Source organism: Felis catus, chromosome C2 (genome assembly GCF_018350175.1).
Source record: "Felis catus isolate Fca126 chromosome C2, F.catus_Fca126_mat1.0, whole genome shotgun sequence".
In the NCBI taxonomy this organism is placed as follows: Eukaryota; Metazoa; Chordata; class Mammalia; order Carnivora; family Felidae; genus Felis; species Felis catus.
Window position 1 is genome coordinate 131,291,857 of NC_058376.1, and position 20,221 is coordinate 131,312,077.

General features: G+C 37.2%; 1 protein-coding gene across 24 annotated transcripts in view; it reads right to left on the minus strand.

Annotated features, from left to right (window-relative positions):
- The window catches only part of NEK11 (NIMA related kinase 11), a 281,142-nt gene that overhangs the window by 212,668 nt on the left and 48,253 nt on the right, over positions 1 to 20,221 (minus strand). For 20 of the 24 annotated variants that reach the window (XM_045037604.1, XM_045037603.1, XM_045037600.1 and 17 more), the window contains one exon: positions 7,140 to 7,258. The exons of 2 other annotated variants lie outside the window; for them this stretch is intronic. In XM_045037604.1, coding sequence (XP_044893539.1) covers positions 7,140 to 7,258 — 119 coding nt within the window. Of the gene's footprint in view, positions 1 to 7,139; positions 7,259 to 13,755; positions 13,863 to 20,221 lie in introns of all 24 variants that reach the window. 2 more of the 24 variants (XM_045037611.1, XM_045037612.1) reach the window with 1 other exon arrangement.

Genomic DNA, 20,221 nt, shown 5'->3' on the forward strand with positions numbered 1-20,221 from the left:
CTGTTTATCTTCATAAGGTCCCAGTAGTTCATTTCTGCTTTTAATTCCCTTGCCTTTGGGGATGTGTCAAGTAAGAAATTGCTGCAGCTGAGGTCAGAGAGGTTTCTTCCTGCTTTCTCCTCTAGGGTTTTGATGGTTTCCTGTCTCACATTCAGGTCCTTTATCCATTTTGAGTTTATTTCTGTGAATGGTGTGAGAAAGTGGTCTAGTTTCAATCTTCTGCATGTTGCTGTCCAGTTCTCCCAGCACCATTTGTTAAAGAGACTGTCTTTCTTCCAGTGGATGTTCTTTCCTGCTTTGTCAAAGATTAGTTGGCCATACGTTTGTGGGTCTAGTTCTGGGGTTTCTATTCTATTCCATTGGTCTATGTGTCTGTGTTTGTGCCAATACCATGCTGTCTTGATGATGACGGCTTGATAGTAGAGGCTAAAGTCTGGGATTGTGATGCCTCCTGCTTTGGTCGTCTTCTTCAAAATTCCTTTGGCTATTCGGGGCCTTTTGTGGTTCCATATGAATTTTAGGATTGCTTGTTCTAGTTTTGAGAAGAATGCTGGTGCAATTTTGATTGGGATTGCATTGAATGTGTAGATAGCTTTGGGTAGTATTGACATTTTGACAATATTTATTCTTCCAATCCATGAGCACAGAATGTGTTTCCATTTCTTTATATCTTCTTCAATTTCCTTCAGAAGCTTTCTATACTTTTCAGCATACAGATCTTGTACATCTTTGGTTAGATTTATTCCTAGGTATTTTATGCTTCTTGGTGCAATTGTGAATGGGATCAGTTTCTTTATTTGTCTTTCTGTTGCTTCATTATTAGTGTATAAGAATGCAACTGATTTCTGTACATTGATTTTGTATCCTGCGACTTTGCTGAATTCATGTATCAGTTCTAGCAGACTTTTGGTGGAGTCTATCGGATTTTCCATGTATAATATCATGTCATCTGCAAAAAGCGAAAGCTTGACTTCATCTTTGCCAATTTTGATGCCTTTGATTTCCTTTTGTTGTCTGATTGCTGGTGCTAGAACTTCCAACACTATGTTAAACAACAGTGGTGAGAGTGGACATCCCTGTCATGTTCCTGATCTCGGAAAAGGCTCTCAGTTTTTCCCCATTGAGGATGATGTTAGCTGTGGGCTTTTCATAAATGGCTTTTATGATCTTTAAGTATGTTCCTTCTATCCTGACTTTCTCAAGGGTTTTTATTAAGAAAGGTTGCTGAGTTTTGTCAAAGGCCTTTTCTGCATCGATTGACAGGATCATATGGTTCTTATCTTTTCTTTTATTAATGTGATGTATCACGTTGATTCATTTGCGAATGTTGAACCAGCCCTGCATCCCAGGAATGAATCCCACTTGATCATGGTGAATAAGTCTTTTTATATGCTGTTGAATTCGATTTGCTAGTATCTTATTGAGAATTTTTGCATCCCTATTCATCAGGGATATTGGCCTGTAGTTCTCTTTTTTTTACTGGGTCTCTGTCTGGGTTAGGAATCAAAGTAATACTGGCTTCATAGAATGAGTCTGGAAGTTTTCCTTCCCTTTCTATTTCTTGGAATAGCTTGAGAAGGATAGGTATTATCTCTGCTTTAAACGTCTGGTAGAACTCCCCTGGGAAGCCATCTGGTCCTGGACTCTTATTTGTTGGGAGATTTTTGATGACTGATTCAATTTCTTCGCTGGTTATGGGTCTGTTCAAGCTTTCTATTTCCTCCTGATTGTGTTTTGGAAGCGTAGTACACACCTTTTAATAATATTTTGTTTTTCCAACCCATGGAAATGGAATGTCTTTCCATTTCTTTGTATCATCTTCAATTTCTCCCATCAATGTTTTTATAGTTTTCAGGGTACCTACCTGTACTCTGAAACCTAACTCTCATCTCTTTGGTTAGGTTTATCCTTAGTTATTTTATTATTTTTGGCACAATTGTAAATGGGATTGTTTTCTTAATCTCTCTGCTGCTTCATTATTGGTGTATAGAAATGTTACAGATCTGTACATTGACTTTGTATCCTATGACTAAATGAATTTGTTTATCAGTTTTAGCAGTTTCTAGTAGAATCTTTTGGGTATTCTAAATATAGTATCATGTTACCTGCAAATAGTGAAAGTTTTATTTCTTCCTTAACAACATGGATGTCATTTCCTTTTTCTTTTTTCTTTTTTTTGTCTGATGGCTGTGGCTAAGACTGCCAGTACTATGTTGAATGAAAGTGGTGAGAGTGGACATCTTTGTCTTGTTCCTGATCTTATGAGGCACTCAGTTCTTCCCCACGGAGTATGATGTTAGCTGTGTTTTTCATATAAGGTTGAGGTATGTTCCCTCTAAGCCTACTTTGTTAAGGATTTTTATCAATAGATATTGTGCTTTGTCAAATGCTTTTTTTGCATCTACTGAAATGATCATATAGTTTCTATACTTTCTCTTACTGATGTGATGTATCACATTGATTAATTTGCAAATATTGAATCACCTTTGTAACCCAAGAATAAATCCCACTTGATCATGATGAATAATTTTTTTAATGTATTGTTGGATTCAGTCTGATAACATTTTGCTGAGGTTTTTTGCATCTATGTTCATGAGAAATAGTGGCCTGTAGTTCTCTTTTTTTGTTGTTGTTGTGTCTTTATCTGGTTTCGGTATCAGGGCATTGCTGGTCTAATAGAATGAATTTGGAAATTTTCCTTCCTCTTCTATTTCTTGGAAAAGTTTGAGAAGAATAGGTATTAACTCTTCTTTAAATGTTTGGTAAAATTCACCTGTGAAGCTATTTGGTCATGGAATTTTATTTGTTTGGAGTTTTTTTTTTTTTTTACTACTGATTCAATTTCATTGCAGGTAATTGGTCTGTTCAAATTTTCTATTTCTTCCTGCTTCAGTTTTGGTAGGTTACAGGTTTCTAGGAATTTATCCATTTCTTCTAGGTTGTCCACGAGATAGTTTATTTTCTATAGGAGACATATTTAGACCTATACAAATTAAATATTTTGAAATGTAGATTATAGATTTGTGATCAGGAATAACATATAGCATTTCTCCATTTAAAAACTATTCTAGAGGTTGCTTATGGTGAATATAGTATAATGCATATACTTGTGGAATCACTATATTGTACATCTGGATGTAACACTGCATGTCAATTATACTCAGAAATACCCACAAAAAACTAGTCTAGAGATTGGATCAAGATAGTGATAACTGCCTCACTTTTCCACCCAAAACTCCCAGAAATATGAGGAATTTTCAAGAGGAAATTCATAATAGTGTTAGAGAATTGTTATATGTGGGCAAGAATTTTCCTAAATGTTCTAAAAGAATGCAAAAAGAGGAACCCAAACCTAAAACACATAGAAGAATGTTGCCTCTACGTCCCTCTTTCCACAGCAGCAACCAGCTCAATAATATGCCCTGTATGGCTTTTCTCACTTCCCTGTCTCCCTCACTCTCCCCACTCATTGGCTCTGTTTCATGAAATCACCCCCTAGATAAACTTCTTACACTCCATTTTTTGTTTCAAGGCTCTGATATTGGGGGAATTCAGACAAGTTTTGGTGTTTCCCCAATATCTAGGACCTCAATTCTAACTTCCTTCCTTCTTTCCTTCCTTCTTTCTTTCTTTCTTTCCTTCCTCCTTCCCTCCATCCCTTCCTTCCTTCCTTCCTTCCTCCTCCCTCCCTCCGTCACTTCCTTCCTTCCTTCCTTCCTTCCTTCCTTCCTTCCTTCCTTCCTTCTTTCCTTCTTCTCTGTCTCTCTCTCCCTCCCTCCCTCTCACCCTTCCACCCTCCCTCTCTTCCTTCCACTCACTCTATCTCCCACCTTTCCTCTCTCAATCTCTCTCAAGATTTCACCCAGGATATTCACTATTAAACTCAGCACCATTACTTCAAGCCTATCTTTCCAACTTCTCACTTGCCTCTTTGGGTGATGAAACTTGGGTTCATCCTTGACCTTCTCTTATCAATCTGACATATCCACATAATTTCAAGCCGAGTCATTTGAACTTATCAAGTTAACTCTCATCCTTCCATGTCCTGCCCACTGCTGCCATATTGTTTCAGGTCATACAACCACATGCATGGATATTATAAAAGGTTCCAGACTGATATTCTGAGTTTCCCTCTCTCCTCTCTATAATTTATTACCCAGTCTTCCTGAAGCTCTGATCATAGTTCCACTCAAAAGGATTCTGTGGCATCATTCTCTATAGTACAAAATAAAGCCCTCTACAACTTGATGTCAACCTACCATTCCTCACAACTTCATCCATGTATCCCAAGAGCCATTCCAACTGACCTACTCATCATTCACTCTAAAAGTACCATGAGTTCCCACATCTGTGCCTTTTCCAACTCTGTTCCCTAAATCTGGAAAGCTCTGACTCATCTTTCACTTTATTCAAAGCCTACATTGGGTCAAATATCACTTCTTCCAAGACCTTCATTGATTCTCCCAAGTAGAAACATTATCCCTTTTCTGATCTACTTTAGCATTTAGACTGTACTCTTTTTGGCACTCTTATCACTTGTTTTGAATTAGAGTATAATTTACATTAAAATGCATAAATCTTTAACTTGATGGATTTATCACCCTTGTAATCATCCACTTGGGTCAAGATATAGAACACTTCCAGCATCCAAGAAATTTCTTTGTGCCCCGTTCCAGTCAAAATCCCCTTCAAAGGGTAATCTCTATTCTAAGACTGCCTTTTTTTTTTTAATTTCATATAAATGGAGCCATAGAAGATGCACTCTTTTGCATCTGGCTTCTTTCACCCAACATCACATCTCTGAGATTCATCCAGGTCATGCAAATCAGTTGTATGTCCTTCTTTTATTGCAGAGTAGTATTCCATCATAAGACTATACCACAGTTTATTCAACCATTCTATTATAAATGGACATTTCTCAGTGTTTTGCTATTACAGTTAAGGCTTCTATGGATATTTTGTACATGTCTTTTGTTGGACACAGGAACTCATTTCTCATCTCAGGAACAGAATTACTGGATCACAGGGTATTTGAGTGTTTAGGTTTTTTCTAAAGTGATTATACCAGCAATGTAAGAGAGTTCCAGTAGCTCCACATCCTTGTCAGCACTATTATTGTCAGCATTTTTTTTAGCCCTTCTGGTGACTATGCTTTCATTTCTATATAAATTACAACCACAAACAAAAACATTTACAGAGTGCTTAACAGACTGCAAACTTTTTAAATGTGTAACATCTCAGCGAATATTACAGTCCTATAAGCAAGTAGGGAGAGTCCCATCATTATTCCTATTTTATAAATGAGAAAACAAAGGCTCAGAGAGGTTAAGCAGCTTGCCCAGGGCCATGATGCAGGATGTAGCAGAGACTGCATCTGATACATCCACTTGTTACAGGGTTTATAGTTATTTGGGTACATGCTTTACCTCTGCTAGTTTGCTAACAGTTTTTAAGGTTAGGTCTTATTTTTAATTTATCACTGTTTAATAAATGAATAAATGAACCTAAGAATAAAATTTAAATTTCTGTCTATGCAGAAAAACTTTACAATGGTTGGTTATGGTAACAATAAATAAACACCACAATTTGTTATCTGAATCATAAAGGATGGTATTTCAGGAACACAGACACACAAATATCCAAACATTTAGCTCCATTTAATAACTTTCTTAAAATGTTGAAGGATTCAAAAAAAATTTAAATCCTCTCTTTGAAGGACTATTTTAAAATCATTTACTATTAACTCATTTACTAGTAACCACACCAAACATATTGCAAATATTTGATTACTAAATCAACCAGATTTCAGTTTTATATTTTGCACAGAGAGCATAAAGGTTGTCACTTTTATATGTGAAGATGACATATACATATGTGACATATACATATTTCCTTATGTATAAGCTAACACATATGCATGGAATAGTAAAGAAAAGAAAAGAAATACCAATACAACTGTATACACATATGTCTACATTCAGCAGCTTTGGGTAGTTTATTAAAACATTATTTAATATTCTTTTATCATTGTTTCTTAGGAAAGTTTAACATCATTTAGAAAATTTTTATGAGTTGTCAATAAATCAGTAGCTATTTGTATCATCAAGCATGTGTTTATTTTTTTTTTGTTTTGTTTTCTACCTCTGTATTTTCTTTTTTCTCCTATGAAATTTATTGTCAAATTGGTTTCCATACAACACCCAGTGTCGAGCATGTGTTTAGAAGATACATGGCAAAGCTCAGTATAATCTGGTCACTTTTTATGCATCCAGAAACCATAGGAAACACATGTGAGCTATCTGATGTGAGCTACATCCATGTGTAGCCAGACCTTGATGTATTCTATAAATTTCAACCTTTGTTTAAGAATGTTATCACATGTTCCACCCAGTGCTAAGTTGAAGGCTAACAGGGACAACTCCGAGTATCTGCTTTTGTCTATGTGTGTTCCTCTTTTCAAATGTGGTCATGCCATTTTGTATATCTATAAAACATCCAAAAATTATTACTTTTGACATATAAGAAATATAATTAAAAGTTTTAAAATACATGTTAAGGCAGAGATTATAATTGCAAGTTACAGACAACTGAACTCATAAAACATACTTTGACCTTCTGTATCAGATATTTCACATCAAAACTGATTTGGTCTAAATATTTATCTCTCTAAGTCCCAAGAATAACTTTTGCCTCAATTACTCAGCTTATGATGGGATGTGAACACAGCTAACTTGTGCACTGACACATTCTAAGTTGATTGTGCAATTCATTTAGAGCATGCTAGGTATTTATAGTTCAAGCCTGTTGTAAAATATAATAAATTCATAGCATGCTAAAGGTATCTGAGAATCACTTGTAAACACAGGAGATGATCAGATAAATGAGAATGTGTTTAATACAAATTTCTGTCTTGTATTCAAGGCCAACTTGATTTCTAGCACAACAACAAAAAAGGCTATTCAAGTAAATCTTTTATATTGAATCATTCAACAGTTTCTTCATGGAAAAGCATATTGCAGATGTTTAACTACAGTCATTTACCTTTCACGATTGCTTCCTTTCATTCTACCCCCAAAATTCATTTTTCAGGTTCAGACATGACTGTTAAAATCGTGTCCCTCAGTAACAAATGAACATACCTTTCATGCATGTAGTCAACTCCTAGCAACAGCTGGATAAACCATTCGATTATCTGACTTTCCGGAAAGGTTTTTCCAGCTTCTTTATATTCCTGAATTTTACAATCCAGGTCTCGGCCCTGAAACATAGTAGCATAATTTTTCATGTTTTTCTTTCTGATTTTAAAATCAAGCTCTCTCTACAATAATTAATATATAACAATCACTGTTTATCACAAGAAAGTGAGGGCACATTGCCACTCTGAACTATCACTGACAAAGAGTCTCTCCTTGGCCAAACTCTTGCCAGGCTCCTTTGAGCTCTCTTCTCAACTAGGCCTCACCCTTGGCTTATAAAGACTTGAATAAATACTAACACACTTCTAACAGCTCAAGGCCACATCCCCAGGATGACCCTAGTCTTCCTTAAAGTGCCTGCCTAAGAAAACTTACAGCTGCCAAAAGAATTTACTGTTTGTTCCTGCCCGCATCTCGAGATAGGGATCCCTGTCTCCTGGTTTCTGTGGAAGGGTAGGGACCTAATTTCAACTACTGCCAGTTAGCAAACCCAGATACATATGAACCAACTGCCTTCCTGCCTTCTCAGTGTTTCCCCTCCATGACTGTTCAGGGTCCCACTGTTTTCTCCCTTCTTCCAGTCTCACTATTTATCGTCCAGGCACTTCTGCACATATCAGAATATGTGCACAACAACAAGAGGTCAGCTCTTTCCCTGAGTGCCAGTTACCACATAAACTGTTTTCACCACTTTAAGTAATGCCCACTGTGTTTATCTTTGACATCACTCAAGGACAAAACCCTTCTGAAAGGTTTTATTTTATTATGTTACTTAAATATTACCTAAAATGTATTACATTACATTACATCACATATTTACATGTGTCCACAAAAAACTAGGAATGACTTTTCTTATGCTTAGAGTTTTATACAACTATAGAAGCCTGACATATATACAAAGTAAAAATAGAAAGCCAAAATTAAAAATGAATGCTAAAATTAAAATAAATGCTATTAATTTAATATCAAGTGATGATGTTTTGGTGAAACTAAATCAGTCCTTATGTTGTGCATATGGCACTGGCTGCTGGAGTTCAGATTCTTTTCAGTTTGGCATGTCCAGACTAACATGTGTTTGGGATGACTTAACTCTCCTTTTGTCTATTTAACTACAGTAAAATTCCCAGGAATACAGCAACTGTTGATTTAGGTGGGGTCCAAACACATCATTTAAACATTTAGTCAGTCTGTTCTACTGCTCACTGGTGATAGAAAGAATAATCCCCAGTGCCAAAAATGAATCATGATCACAGTGACAAACATCTAAAGTTACCTAGCAGAGTCTGATATAAGGCCCTTTCTGATTGTGCTAATATTAATGTATTTCAGCTACCATAGAAATGAATACACAAAATGTTAAATTCTCTCAGAGAAGCCCTATATCTGATCCCTTTTACCTTTCAACACCGAACAATTAAAAACAATTCAGGAAGTGTTTCTCTGAAAACAAGGAGTGAAATGCAAGTGTTTAGGATATGCCAACAATACAGCCCCACGAGAGAAGAGAGGTACAAGCCATGTCCCTAAGGAACATAAGGACCAAACATTAAGCTACTTACAGACTATGCCTGACAGAGTTTTCATTGTTAAATGCAAAGGAAAAGCATTTATAAGCAAAGAAACAACCAAAGGGAAATTACTTCTAATCAAACAACATTAGGTCAACCAATCGTCTCGCTTGTAATGATTTTTTTATTTCCTTTCAGTGCAATATACAAATAATTTGCCTCCCATATTCTCACCTTCCACAAGGGCATGACAAACGAGAAAGGGCATATCAAACCTTCCGCTTGTATCCTAGGTCACATTTAATTTCCTGCTGGATTTTCTGGGCTAAGGAGATCAAAGCTTGTTGGAATTCAAAAATACAGTGAATTGAATATTTGACTCCTTGTCAAAAGACTATCATTTTCTTCTTTCTCCAAACCTACCTTTCTTTATATCCCCTCTCTTTTTAATCCTAGAGTTTATCAAAGTTCTATTGGATCATACAAGCTGTACTATCATAAGGTTTCTATAAGTTGCACAAAACATTTTTTGACAATAGAATATTACAACTTCCTGTGAAGTAGACACGAAAGCCCTTCAGATGAAAGGTAAGCTACCAATGTATATATATATATATATATATATATATATATATATATATATATATATATTTCCAATCCAGGCTCTTCTATCCAAGAGGACTCTAGCAAAACCTCTCTCTCTCTCTCACACCTCCACACCCCCACATACTAATTTTAAAACAAAAAGCAAGATATCCTTTCAATATCCCATTTAGATTCTCTGAATATGATCAAATATCTCCACTGTCAGAAAGATAATTATATATGTTGCTGTGTCCTTCCTTAATGGCTTCAGATGAGGAGTGATGGATGGATTGATGGATGGATGGATAGAAGGAAGGAAGGAAGGAAGGAAGGAAGGAAGGAAGGAAGGAAGAAAGAAAAAAGAAAAACTTGCCTTATAGAAATATAATCCAACCCAATGTTTCTTACTTTAGAAAGGTCATACAAAAGTACAATTGTCCCTATGAAAACAGACTTTGCATATGTAATTGTCTACCCCAATTGTAATAACACTAAAATTTGGAAAAACTCATGTGTTAAAATAGCATTCCTTCAAGAATTTATCCCAAATAAATTATATAAATGTGAATGTTTTACACATTTGTATCAGCTTTGGTATTGCTTTCTTTGTGAGTGAGTAGAATTATGTCCTTTGTGAGTTATCTTGCCATGACAGGAGCACACTCCCTGGGTGACATTTATTGTTAGTCTGACAATTACCTCCTAATGCTCTCTCCTCAAGTGGTAACTGAAACTTGCTTATTTGTTTCCTGCATTGATATTAAGTATGTGCACAATTTCTGGTGACTATATGTATATATATATATACATACACACACACACATATATGATTTCTGGTGACTATATATATATATACACATATATATATGTGTGTGTATATATATATATATATATATATATATATATATATATATATATTTAGACTATTAAAAAAGAGAAAAAGAATAGGGCCTTCAATAGTAGGCCTCAAAGTGAAATGTCAAAAGGATCAAGCTCCCCCTCGCTCTCTGAGTAGAACCATAAGAAGGAAAACTGAACCAGTTCCTAACATTAAGCAAGGAACCTGTTTAGTTGACAAGAAGACAGAACACCAAAAAATTAATCAGAGAGCTGGGCCTCATGCTCATCAAGTTACTACCCCTACAATTTTCATTTTGTACGTTTATCTCTAAGAAACATTATTTGCTTTGTATGTACTTTGTTCTTTAATAAATACTCTGTAGATTATTTTCTTAGGATTTAAATTAGGTAATCAAGTCCCTCACAGATTAAGATAAAAAATTATGCTTTTATATCACAACCAAAGAAATATATTTTTTGTGAAGCAGATGGATTTTGAAATATGAATATGGAAAGCATTTATGACTTTCTTTCTCTAAGCCATCTTCCAAGTAAAAATCAAATGTTTTTGATAAAATGTCTTACCTCAGTTTAAGTTCTTTTTTTTTTTTTTTAATTTTTTTTTTTTTCAACGTTTATTTATTTTTGGGACAGAGAGAGACAGAGCATGAACGGGGGAGGGGCAGAGAGAGAGGAGACACAGAATCGGAAACAGGCTCCAGGCTCTGAGCCATCAGCCCAGAGCCCGACGCGGGGCTCGAACTCACGGACCGCGAGATCGTGACCTGGCTGAAGTCGGACGCTTAACCGACTGCGCCACCCAGGCGCCCCCAGTTTAAGTTCTTATTACACTATCTGCAGACTCATTGTTTTCTCAACTTTGTCTTTGAGAAATATTTAATGATGACTTTTATTGCTAAGAAAAACTTTAGTGAAGAATATTGACTTTTACTTAAACCAATATTAATGTTGCCTCAAGTCTACATTGCTCACAGAAAATGCTCTTTCAGTAATATCACCCCTTGAAAGTTGCAAATAAAGTCTTGATGTTAACTTCTGAAGTTTTGAAAATCTGTAACCCAAAATGCACCATTTGCTGGGTTACTGGCCTCTCCTCCCTCCCCAGCCCAATTAGCCAACATCAGATTGACTTTGAAATGCCAAGACCTTGAAGGAATGAAGAACAACTCAAATACAGTGTCTAAACTCCATCTTTGATTCCATTAAAAAGTTTTAAATCCTAAAAGCATTTAATTACAAAAAATTAATCCCTGTTTTTTTAAGTCTTCAACAGAAGCACTTACAACCAGTTTAAAAAGCCAAAGTAGAACATTCTCAGAAGTCTGAATACAACAAAACTGCAATGCCCAGAGCATATACAAAGCATGAAATAACCTCTGGATTCTAGGGTTGGGAGGAGCTTGAAAAACTGTTCTGCCCTACTTCATTTTAAAATTAAAAAGTTGCTCCTTATTAAGTCATTTGGTTGACATCTTCAATGCTGCTCTCTAACACTCCACATCACCTTTCAATAAGCTTCTAATACATCCTTCCGGTGGACTTCAAATTTTAGCAGGCATCAGAATCATCCATGTTTCTTGTTTAAAATGCATATTCCTGGACCGCATCAACAGACACTCCGATTTAGTAAGTCTGGAGGTGACAAAAGAATCTCTATTTTTAAACAAGCATCCTAAGTGACTCTGGGACAGGTAGTCCATGGACCACATTTTAACAAATGTTGCTAGATAATAACACATGGGCCATACACTTAATATTTCACCCATCAGTGGCAACATTTGGTCCAACAGTTTGAAAAATTCCAAAGGAAAGAGATGTACTTCGGACAGGGCTGAATAAGAATCTTTTTATAATGACATATTTTTTCAAAAACACCAATAAATGGAGGTGGAGGGGGTGTGAAGATCATCTGTCATTATGTTGTAGAACCCGAAGACATTCCCTTGGCGTTTTGGAAGTGCACTGCAATGGAGTGCAAAAAAGTGGAGGAAATGGTAGGCCACACCATGCTCTTAAAAGCAAAATAAGAAAACTCGGTTTCTAAATAGGTACTAAATAATGCCATGTAGTATCATGATGTTCAAGTTTGATAATACAAATGAGAATTCCTGGTTTTAGCTGCTAATTTCTTTTTCCAAATTCTTTTAGAGTAAGTGTTCTTCCTGGTGATAGAAATGTACATGAATAAAAATAAAATAGAACTTATTTTTATCTCAAGTGACATGAAATACTTTCTTCTATAAATCACTGGGTTGCTTTTAAAATAAACTATTTGAAGTGGGTTATTCTATTTTTGAATACTTATATTTATATTTATATAAAGTCATATGTCAGTTAAAGCCACACCCCAAACGCTGTAAATTCTAATGGATTTATGAAGTGCTTTGTATTAGTGTATTAAGACACATCTTGTAAATAAAACTAATTTTGCTTTTCAATTTTTACATTAACAATTTTAAGTAAAAATTTGTGGCCTTCCTTTTTTTTTTTAATTTGTATTTTAAGTAGGCTCCACACCCAAATGGGGCTGGAACCCATGACCCTGAGACCAAGAGTTGCATTCTCCACTGACTGAACCAGCCAGGCACACCTCAGTGGCCTTACTTTTTAACTTTGTTGTTAAAAGGTTAAAATATATCATGGCTTAAACAAAGAAAGTAAATAGAACAAATCAGATTAATTAATTAAAAATCATGAGTAGATCCGTTCAGGTATACAAAATCAGACCCTCGGGCCGCCTGGAAGCCTCAGTGGGTTAAGCGTCTGACTTGAGCTCAGGTCATGATCTCACGGTTGGTGAGCTTGAGCCCTGCGTCGGGCTCAGAGCCTGGAGTCTGCTTCAGATTCTGTCCCCCTCTCTCTGCCCCTCCCCTGCTCACACTCTCTCTGTCTCTCTCTCTCTCCCATATATAAGTAAACATTAAAAAATTATTTTAAAAATCAAACACTCCCATGATTTACAGTCCTCCCTAACTGACACAGAACTGACACAGAGCAAATTCAGGAAGGCCTACCTTCTCCAGGATGGAACTGCCCAGAAAAACCAGAGAGGCCTGATAGGATATACCTTTCTAAAGATAATGTTTAGTTCTTTCAATCAGCAGCAATCCCAGGAAAGCAGGCCATTGAAGACAGCCGTGATATGTGGCTACCCGGAGCTCATACTGGGAAGGATGGTGCTATAGACTGAATGTTTGTATCTCCCCAAAATACCTATGTAGAAACCCTACCCCACCTCAGTGTGATAGTATTAGGGGGTGGGGACTTTGGGATATGATTAGATCATAAGGGTGGAGGCCTCATGAATAAAATTAGCGTCTTTATAAAAGAGACCCCAGAGAACTCCCTCGCCTCTTCTTTTTTTCTTTGAGAGACAGAGGGAAAGAGAACGTGGGCACACATGCGTGTGCATACACACATGCACACACACACAAGCCGGGGAGGAGCAGAGGGACAGGAAAAGAAAGAATCTTAAGCACGCTCCACACCCAGCCCAGAGCCTGACACGAGGCTCAGTCTCACAACCAACTATGAGATCACGACCTGAGCCGAAATCAAGAGTTGGACACTTAACCGACTGAGCCAGCCAGACACCCCTCGCTCACCTCTTCTAGCATGTGAGGACACAGCAAGAAGATGACCACTTATGAACCAGGAATCCAGTCTTCACCAGACATTGAATCTGCTGGAATCGTGATTTCAGACTTCCAGCCTTCAGAACCGTAAGAAATAAATTTATGTTGTTTATAAGCCACCGGGTCTATGGTATATTGTTATAGCAGCCTGAATGGACTAAGACAGACGGTCATGAATCAATGTCACAATAATCAATAACCTACGAGTCTCCCTCAACTGTAACAAAACAATTTGGATGTTAGTGGCCCCAGACAGAGCTTCAGGACAATAAGCAGTGGCTTTAAAAGGACAGAAAAAGATTTTTCTTTAATTGCAGACTCAACGCATACCCAGTATTATGAAGTTACAAGGACTCTCTGAGAGCTGAGAGCTAGTAAGCCTGATTGCTACATGTCATTGCCAAATTCACTACTGACACTTACTAGAAGTTCAAGATTGTTAAAACTCAGCCTACTTACTTCGTTTATTTAAATAGTTTTAAATAAATAAGAAACATAAGAGAACATTTCAAATTTTCTTTTGGACGGTACAAATAAATCTTTGGCAAGTACTTGCTTGAAAGTTGCTATCAGACTCATTAGTGTTTAAGAATTTGCATGTTTCCTCCTTCTGGCATGAATCATACTAAAGGTTACAAGTCAAACTCAGAGTTAAAAATGAGCCTGCCTTCCAGAAAACAACTGGAAAGGGGAGAGGGGGGCAACAATGAAATAATGAATGATTATAAATAACAACTTCCATTACTGGCAGTCTACTAGGTGCAAGGTTCTGAGAGCCATTTTTTCAATATTCATTATTTCAAATCCCTAAAAAAAACTAACAAAAGAGGTGTTGATACACTATCTTAATAGCAGGAAAAGGATCACAGAAATGAAATAACTTCCTTAAGGAAATAGACCAAGATCTGAACACAAGTCAGTGTAATGACAAAGTCCACCCACTTTCCACTATTTCAAGCCCTACCTAGTCTCCTACTGAGAGACGTAAAATACTTAATAACATCATCATCATCATCATCATCATATTAAAATATGTGTGTGTGTACAAACTGATATACTTGTGTTTTTGTGTTTATGTATAAAAACAAAGATAAAGATACCGAGTGTAAGTGAGAAAAAGCCAAGAAAAGGAAATGCACATATATATATACACACACACACATGAATTGTGAGATGATTACCACATTCAAGTTAACTGACACATCCAACACTTCACATAGTTATCTTTCTTTTTTTTTTTTTTTTTTTTTGGTGGTGGTGTGAGCACTTGAGATCTACTCTCTTGGCAAATTTCAGGTATACAGTACAGTATTGTAAGCTATGTCCCTGTGCCCAGAACTATATTCTAGATTCCCACATCTTGTTCGTTCACCTTATAACGGGAAGTTTTCATTTTGTATAATTTACATAGGCTTGATTAGTGTAGCTATGTAGAAATTTGTGCTTAGGGCCACAATTTGAAACATGTTTGGTTAACATTGTTGGTATGAGCAATAAAACAACCAATGTCTTCTAATTCATGTCCATGTACAGGTAGATAATTGCATGCTTGGGGAGGTAGGAACCATGGACTATTTGGTTGACTCTATTAAATATTAAGGAAGGAATTAGAGCGATCCAAGTAAAAGAAAAAAAAAAAAGGAGCAATTTTCCCAATACCCCTGGTCCTCGTTCTGCCCTAGATGAAATTCAATATTCTAGCCATATGACTGCCAGAAAATCACTCCACCTCTCTGGGGTCCTGTTTCCTCATCTATAAAATAAAATTAATTAATAAGAATCTACCTCTCCTTGAAAAAGGATAAGGGCACATTAAGAGGACACAAGAGCCAACCTGAAGGAACCCCAACAGCTAAAGTTGGAACAGTTTGAACAACAAAACAAAAATGACAGTATTGGGTTATAACCCATAGAATAAAATAAATATTCATGAGTTCATGCTGATATAAATAAATAATTGAATACATAAATGGGAAAGGGACAGTAGAACAGCTCTTCCTTATAAGAGAATCCCAATTAGTAAATATAGAAAGAGTGAGGGAAATACATAATCACCATTAGCAAAATATCACAGTATAAAGTACTCCAGGCAACCTTTACTGAAATATGCTAAAATCTGTGGGTGAAAGTTTGAGGAAAAACAGGATATTAGCATAGTCTCAAAATATTTTTCCCAAGATACTTATCCATTACAAAAAAAGAAAATAGTAACACCGTAGTGGAGAAATCCAGCAGACACAACTTCAATCAAAGTTAACATCACCAGTAATAAGCTGCACTAGCATCATGTTCCCTCTTAATATGATGTAGTGAGAAGGACATCACATCACTTGTGTGCTTCCTCAGAATATAGAACCTCAATCTAATCACAAGGAAACATCAGGCAAATCCAAACTGAGAGGCCTTCTACAAAATAAGTTACCAGTAGTCATCAAAAGTATCAAGGTCATAGAAAACAAGGCTGGAAAAGGGAACTGTCACCGACAAGAAAGGAATAGGGAGATGCAACAATTATACACAATGCAGGATCCTAGATTGGGCCCTGGAACAGACAAAGACACTAGGAATAAAACTGGTAAAATATTAATACCCTGGTTTTGATTATTATACAATGGGTATATAAGTTGTTAATATTAGGAAATGCAAACACATTATAATTAAAAGTGAAGTATTAGGTTCTTAAATCATGGCCCATGCTTTTCTACTTCTTAGCTTTTTATCACATTATTCCCTTTAACTAAAATGTCCTTGCCCCATCTCCCTTGACCAAATCCTTTCCATACTTCAAGTTCAAATATAATGCCAGCTCCTCCATGGTTTCCATAGTCCATTTCTCTCTAGTCTTAACTTGCACAGGACTTTAACCACCTCCTTCCCTCAACACTTACCGTATCTAGCTTGTACTTTTGCTATTGATAGAAATGATTTGTTTATTCTACCAGATGGGTTCATTAAAGAAATATTATATTATCTCTGTTGCCCCACACTCTCTAGAATTATATCTGACACAGATTTGGGGCTCAGTAACGGCTTTTGGAAAGACTCCTGACTATCATTGCCTTGGTGAATTTCAAACTGTTAAGGAACCAATAAATAATCTAGAATGCCAATTTATTCACATGCAGTGAGAGCTACAGCTGCCAAGACAACAGGGAGCTCATGTCAGTTTAGCCAGAAGATTTTTTTCTGTTAGAAGAGGCATATGTGGAGAGCTGAATTATAACCAGAAGTTGCACACGGAGCAAGGAGAACAGGCCAGGTAATTATCATAGCACCTAATGAGGTGGCCTGAGCATAAAACCTAACCCACCACCAGAGCCAGAATTCCCCAGTCCAGGCCTCATCTTTGCTCAGTGCTCCATACACACTGACCAAGTTTTCCTTTATGGCTCCATTTTTCTGCTTCCACACTAACCATTCAACTTTTTTATGCAGCTCTCAGCCCTGGCTACACATTAGAATCACCTGGAGAGCATTCAAAACTCCTGACGTCCAGATAAAAATCCAGATCAATTAAATCAAACTTTCTGGAGATGGGCCTCAGGTCTTGTGATTTTTGAAATCTCCTCATGATTCTAATGTACAGCCAAGGTTGAGCACTACCATTACACTAAGATAGTTTCTGTTTAGTTATGTTAATATCACTAAGCAGAAAATAGGCGTGCCTGGGTGGCTCAGTCGGTTAAGTGTCCGACTTTGGCTCAGGTCATGATCTCACGGTTCGTGAGTTTAAGCCCCACGGTGGGCTCTCTGTTGGCAGCATGGAACGTGAAGCCTGCTTCAGATTCTGTGCTTCCCTCTCTCTCTCTGCCCCTCCCTGCTCTCTCTCTCTCTCAAAAATAAATAAACGTTAAAAAAATAAATCAATAAAAATAAAATTTTAAAAATATCACTAAGCAGAAAATAGACAAGTCCAACCTTTCCTGCTTTCAGCTGATAGCATTATGGTCTCTCTCTGCTGAAGATACATGGGCTATACTCACCTATACTCTACTGCGTCTCCTAAGTTAATGCCCAGGTTTCTGGGGATGCCTTGTCCTCACCCAGGTGGGTAGGTAGTACCTCACAGCCCTCCAGTGCAGTACATTGTTAGGTGTGCCAGCAAAATAAGGTAGGACAAAATGCTTTTGACATATGTAACAGGTAGAAGGATCCAATACTTTATCTTTTACCATTAGTCTTTGACAGAAATGAGGTGGGAGGCAGCTGCAAGCAAGTAATAAAGAATTCGTCAGAAAAAAAAAATTCTGATTGCTAATTGCTTTGTGGCTCACTACGTGGGTCCCTGATATGATACAAAAATTAATCAGAAAAAGATCAATCCCACACATCTAAAGTCTGAGACGGTTCATACCATGCATAATGTACTGAGTGCCAGGAGACATATAATGCTATGTGGTGGGGGTGGGGAGGGATTTCCACCAGGAGATTATTGAAGTCTTTGTAGAGGAGGTACCGTTTCTGCTGGGCCTAAGAGGATGAGTAGGATTCGAAGATGTGGGGTTATGAGAAAGGACATTCTGGAAGGAATGGCCCAAGCACAGATGAAGAGGTGTGAAACTGTGCAGGACACACAGGAAATGGCAAGTAGTCCCACTTAACACTGGGTGGTGGGGGTGGGGGCAGGGGAGAAGAGAAGACGTCAATATTTGAAATACTCTTCCATTTTGGCAGTTTTGGAACTATTCCCCATCAAAGATTTGGTTAGATCTTGACAAGAAGTTGTGAGAGTTCAGTTGTTTGCTGTTGACGCTCTTATCTGATGTTATGTGCCCAAAGGGTTGAGTGGTAGATCCAGCAGTCTCACAAATACATTTATATATTTGGATCTTGCAAGGTCCCAAATTAAATTACAAAAGAGCAAACTTGGAGAGAAAAAAGACCAACTATTTCAATGGTGATAGCATTTTTCCAACAGGTACAAGTTTGGCCATCTGCTATTTCCAGCATGATTTTACCTCAATAAAGAGAGGATAATGCCAGAGTTGTGTGAGTTAAGAGCAAATGTGGGTCTGATAATGAGAAATATCTCTGTTAACAACAAGAACCAGCGATCCGCAAACGTCATTCCTTAGAAGTCAGATAAGTGACAGTCTGACAGCTCAGCAGCCTGGAGCCCAGGAAGACCCCTCAGTGGTTCCCCTGCCTGCCTGTGGCTGTCACCATGGCAACGCCCCTCCCGGGAGAGTAGCTCAACCCTTGGAAACCACCAGCATTTAAAAATTAACGCAGATGATCCTGGACTGGATCCTGCGAGAGAAAAAAACATACAGAAATATCCTTTCCAAGGACGTAATTGGGACAAATGGGCTAAATTTGAAGATGGACTGCGGATGGGCCTCACCTGGTGGGCTTGTCAAAACACAGATTGCCAGACCGCACCTCCAGAATTTCTGATTCAGTAAGGCTGGGGTGGAGTGCCCAAGTAAAAATGATGCTGCTGGCCTGGGATCACATTTTGACATCCAATGGATTACATACTAACATTGTATCAATGTTAATTTTCTAATTTCGATCATTGTATCAGGGCTATTAAAGACACTGTCCTTGGCCTTAGAAAATATAGTAGTATTTAGAACAAAGAGGCATTGTGTCTGCAACTCCCTCTCAAATGGTTCAGGAAAGATAGATGGATAGATGATAGATAGATGGATAGATAGATAGATAGATAGATAGATAGATAGATAGATAGATAGATAGACAGATGAATAAATAGAATGATAAAGCAATTGGCAAATCTGGACAAACAGTATATGGGAGTTCATGTGTTACTCTTATAACTTTTCTGGTAGCTTAAAGTTACATTAAAGTTAAAAATTTTTAAAAATAAGGCAGGGAAAGAAAGTTATAGCTTATCACCTAGACGTGTCCAATATGGTAGCCAGTAGCCATATTTTGTTATTTAATATATTAAAATTAAATAAAATTTAACATCTGGTTCCTCAATCACACTAGCCACACTTGGTCAAGGGCTGAAAAGTCATGTGTGACTCCTGACTATTGCACTGGACAGCACAAATATGGAACATTTCCATTATCACAGAAAGCTCTATTGCACAGGAATGACTACAGTGAAAAATATTTTTAAGATCAGGAAAGAATCTTTGGAAAATCCAGTGTGCTAAAAGCAGCAGAGCTACCTCTATGGTCATAAGCAGTTGATTAACTGAAGGGCTAAAGGAAGAAAAATGATTAAACTGTAGCAGACAGATCATATTGTAGCTATATATGGAAATACCTGCAGTTTTGCATGGATTCATGACATACATGCCCGAGTAGCTGGTCGTTATCACTGCTCTGCACAACTCATCATTTTACTTTTCTTAATAGTCCACTGATGAAGGAGAAGCGGACATCCAAACTCCCTGTTTCTCTCCCCGCCCCTTCTTTTCCCTTACTTTCCTCCAAGCAGAAGAGTGGATGAGGAAACACCTGG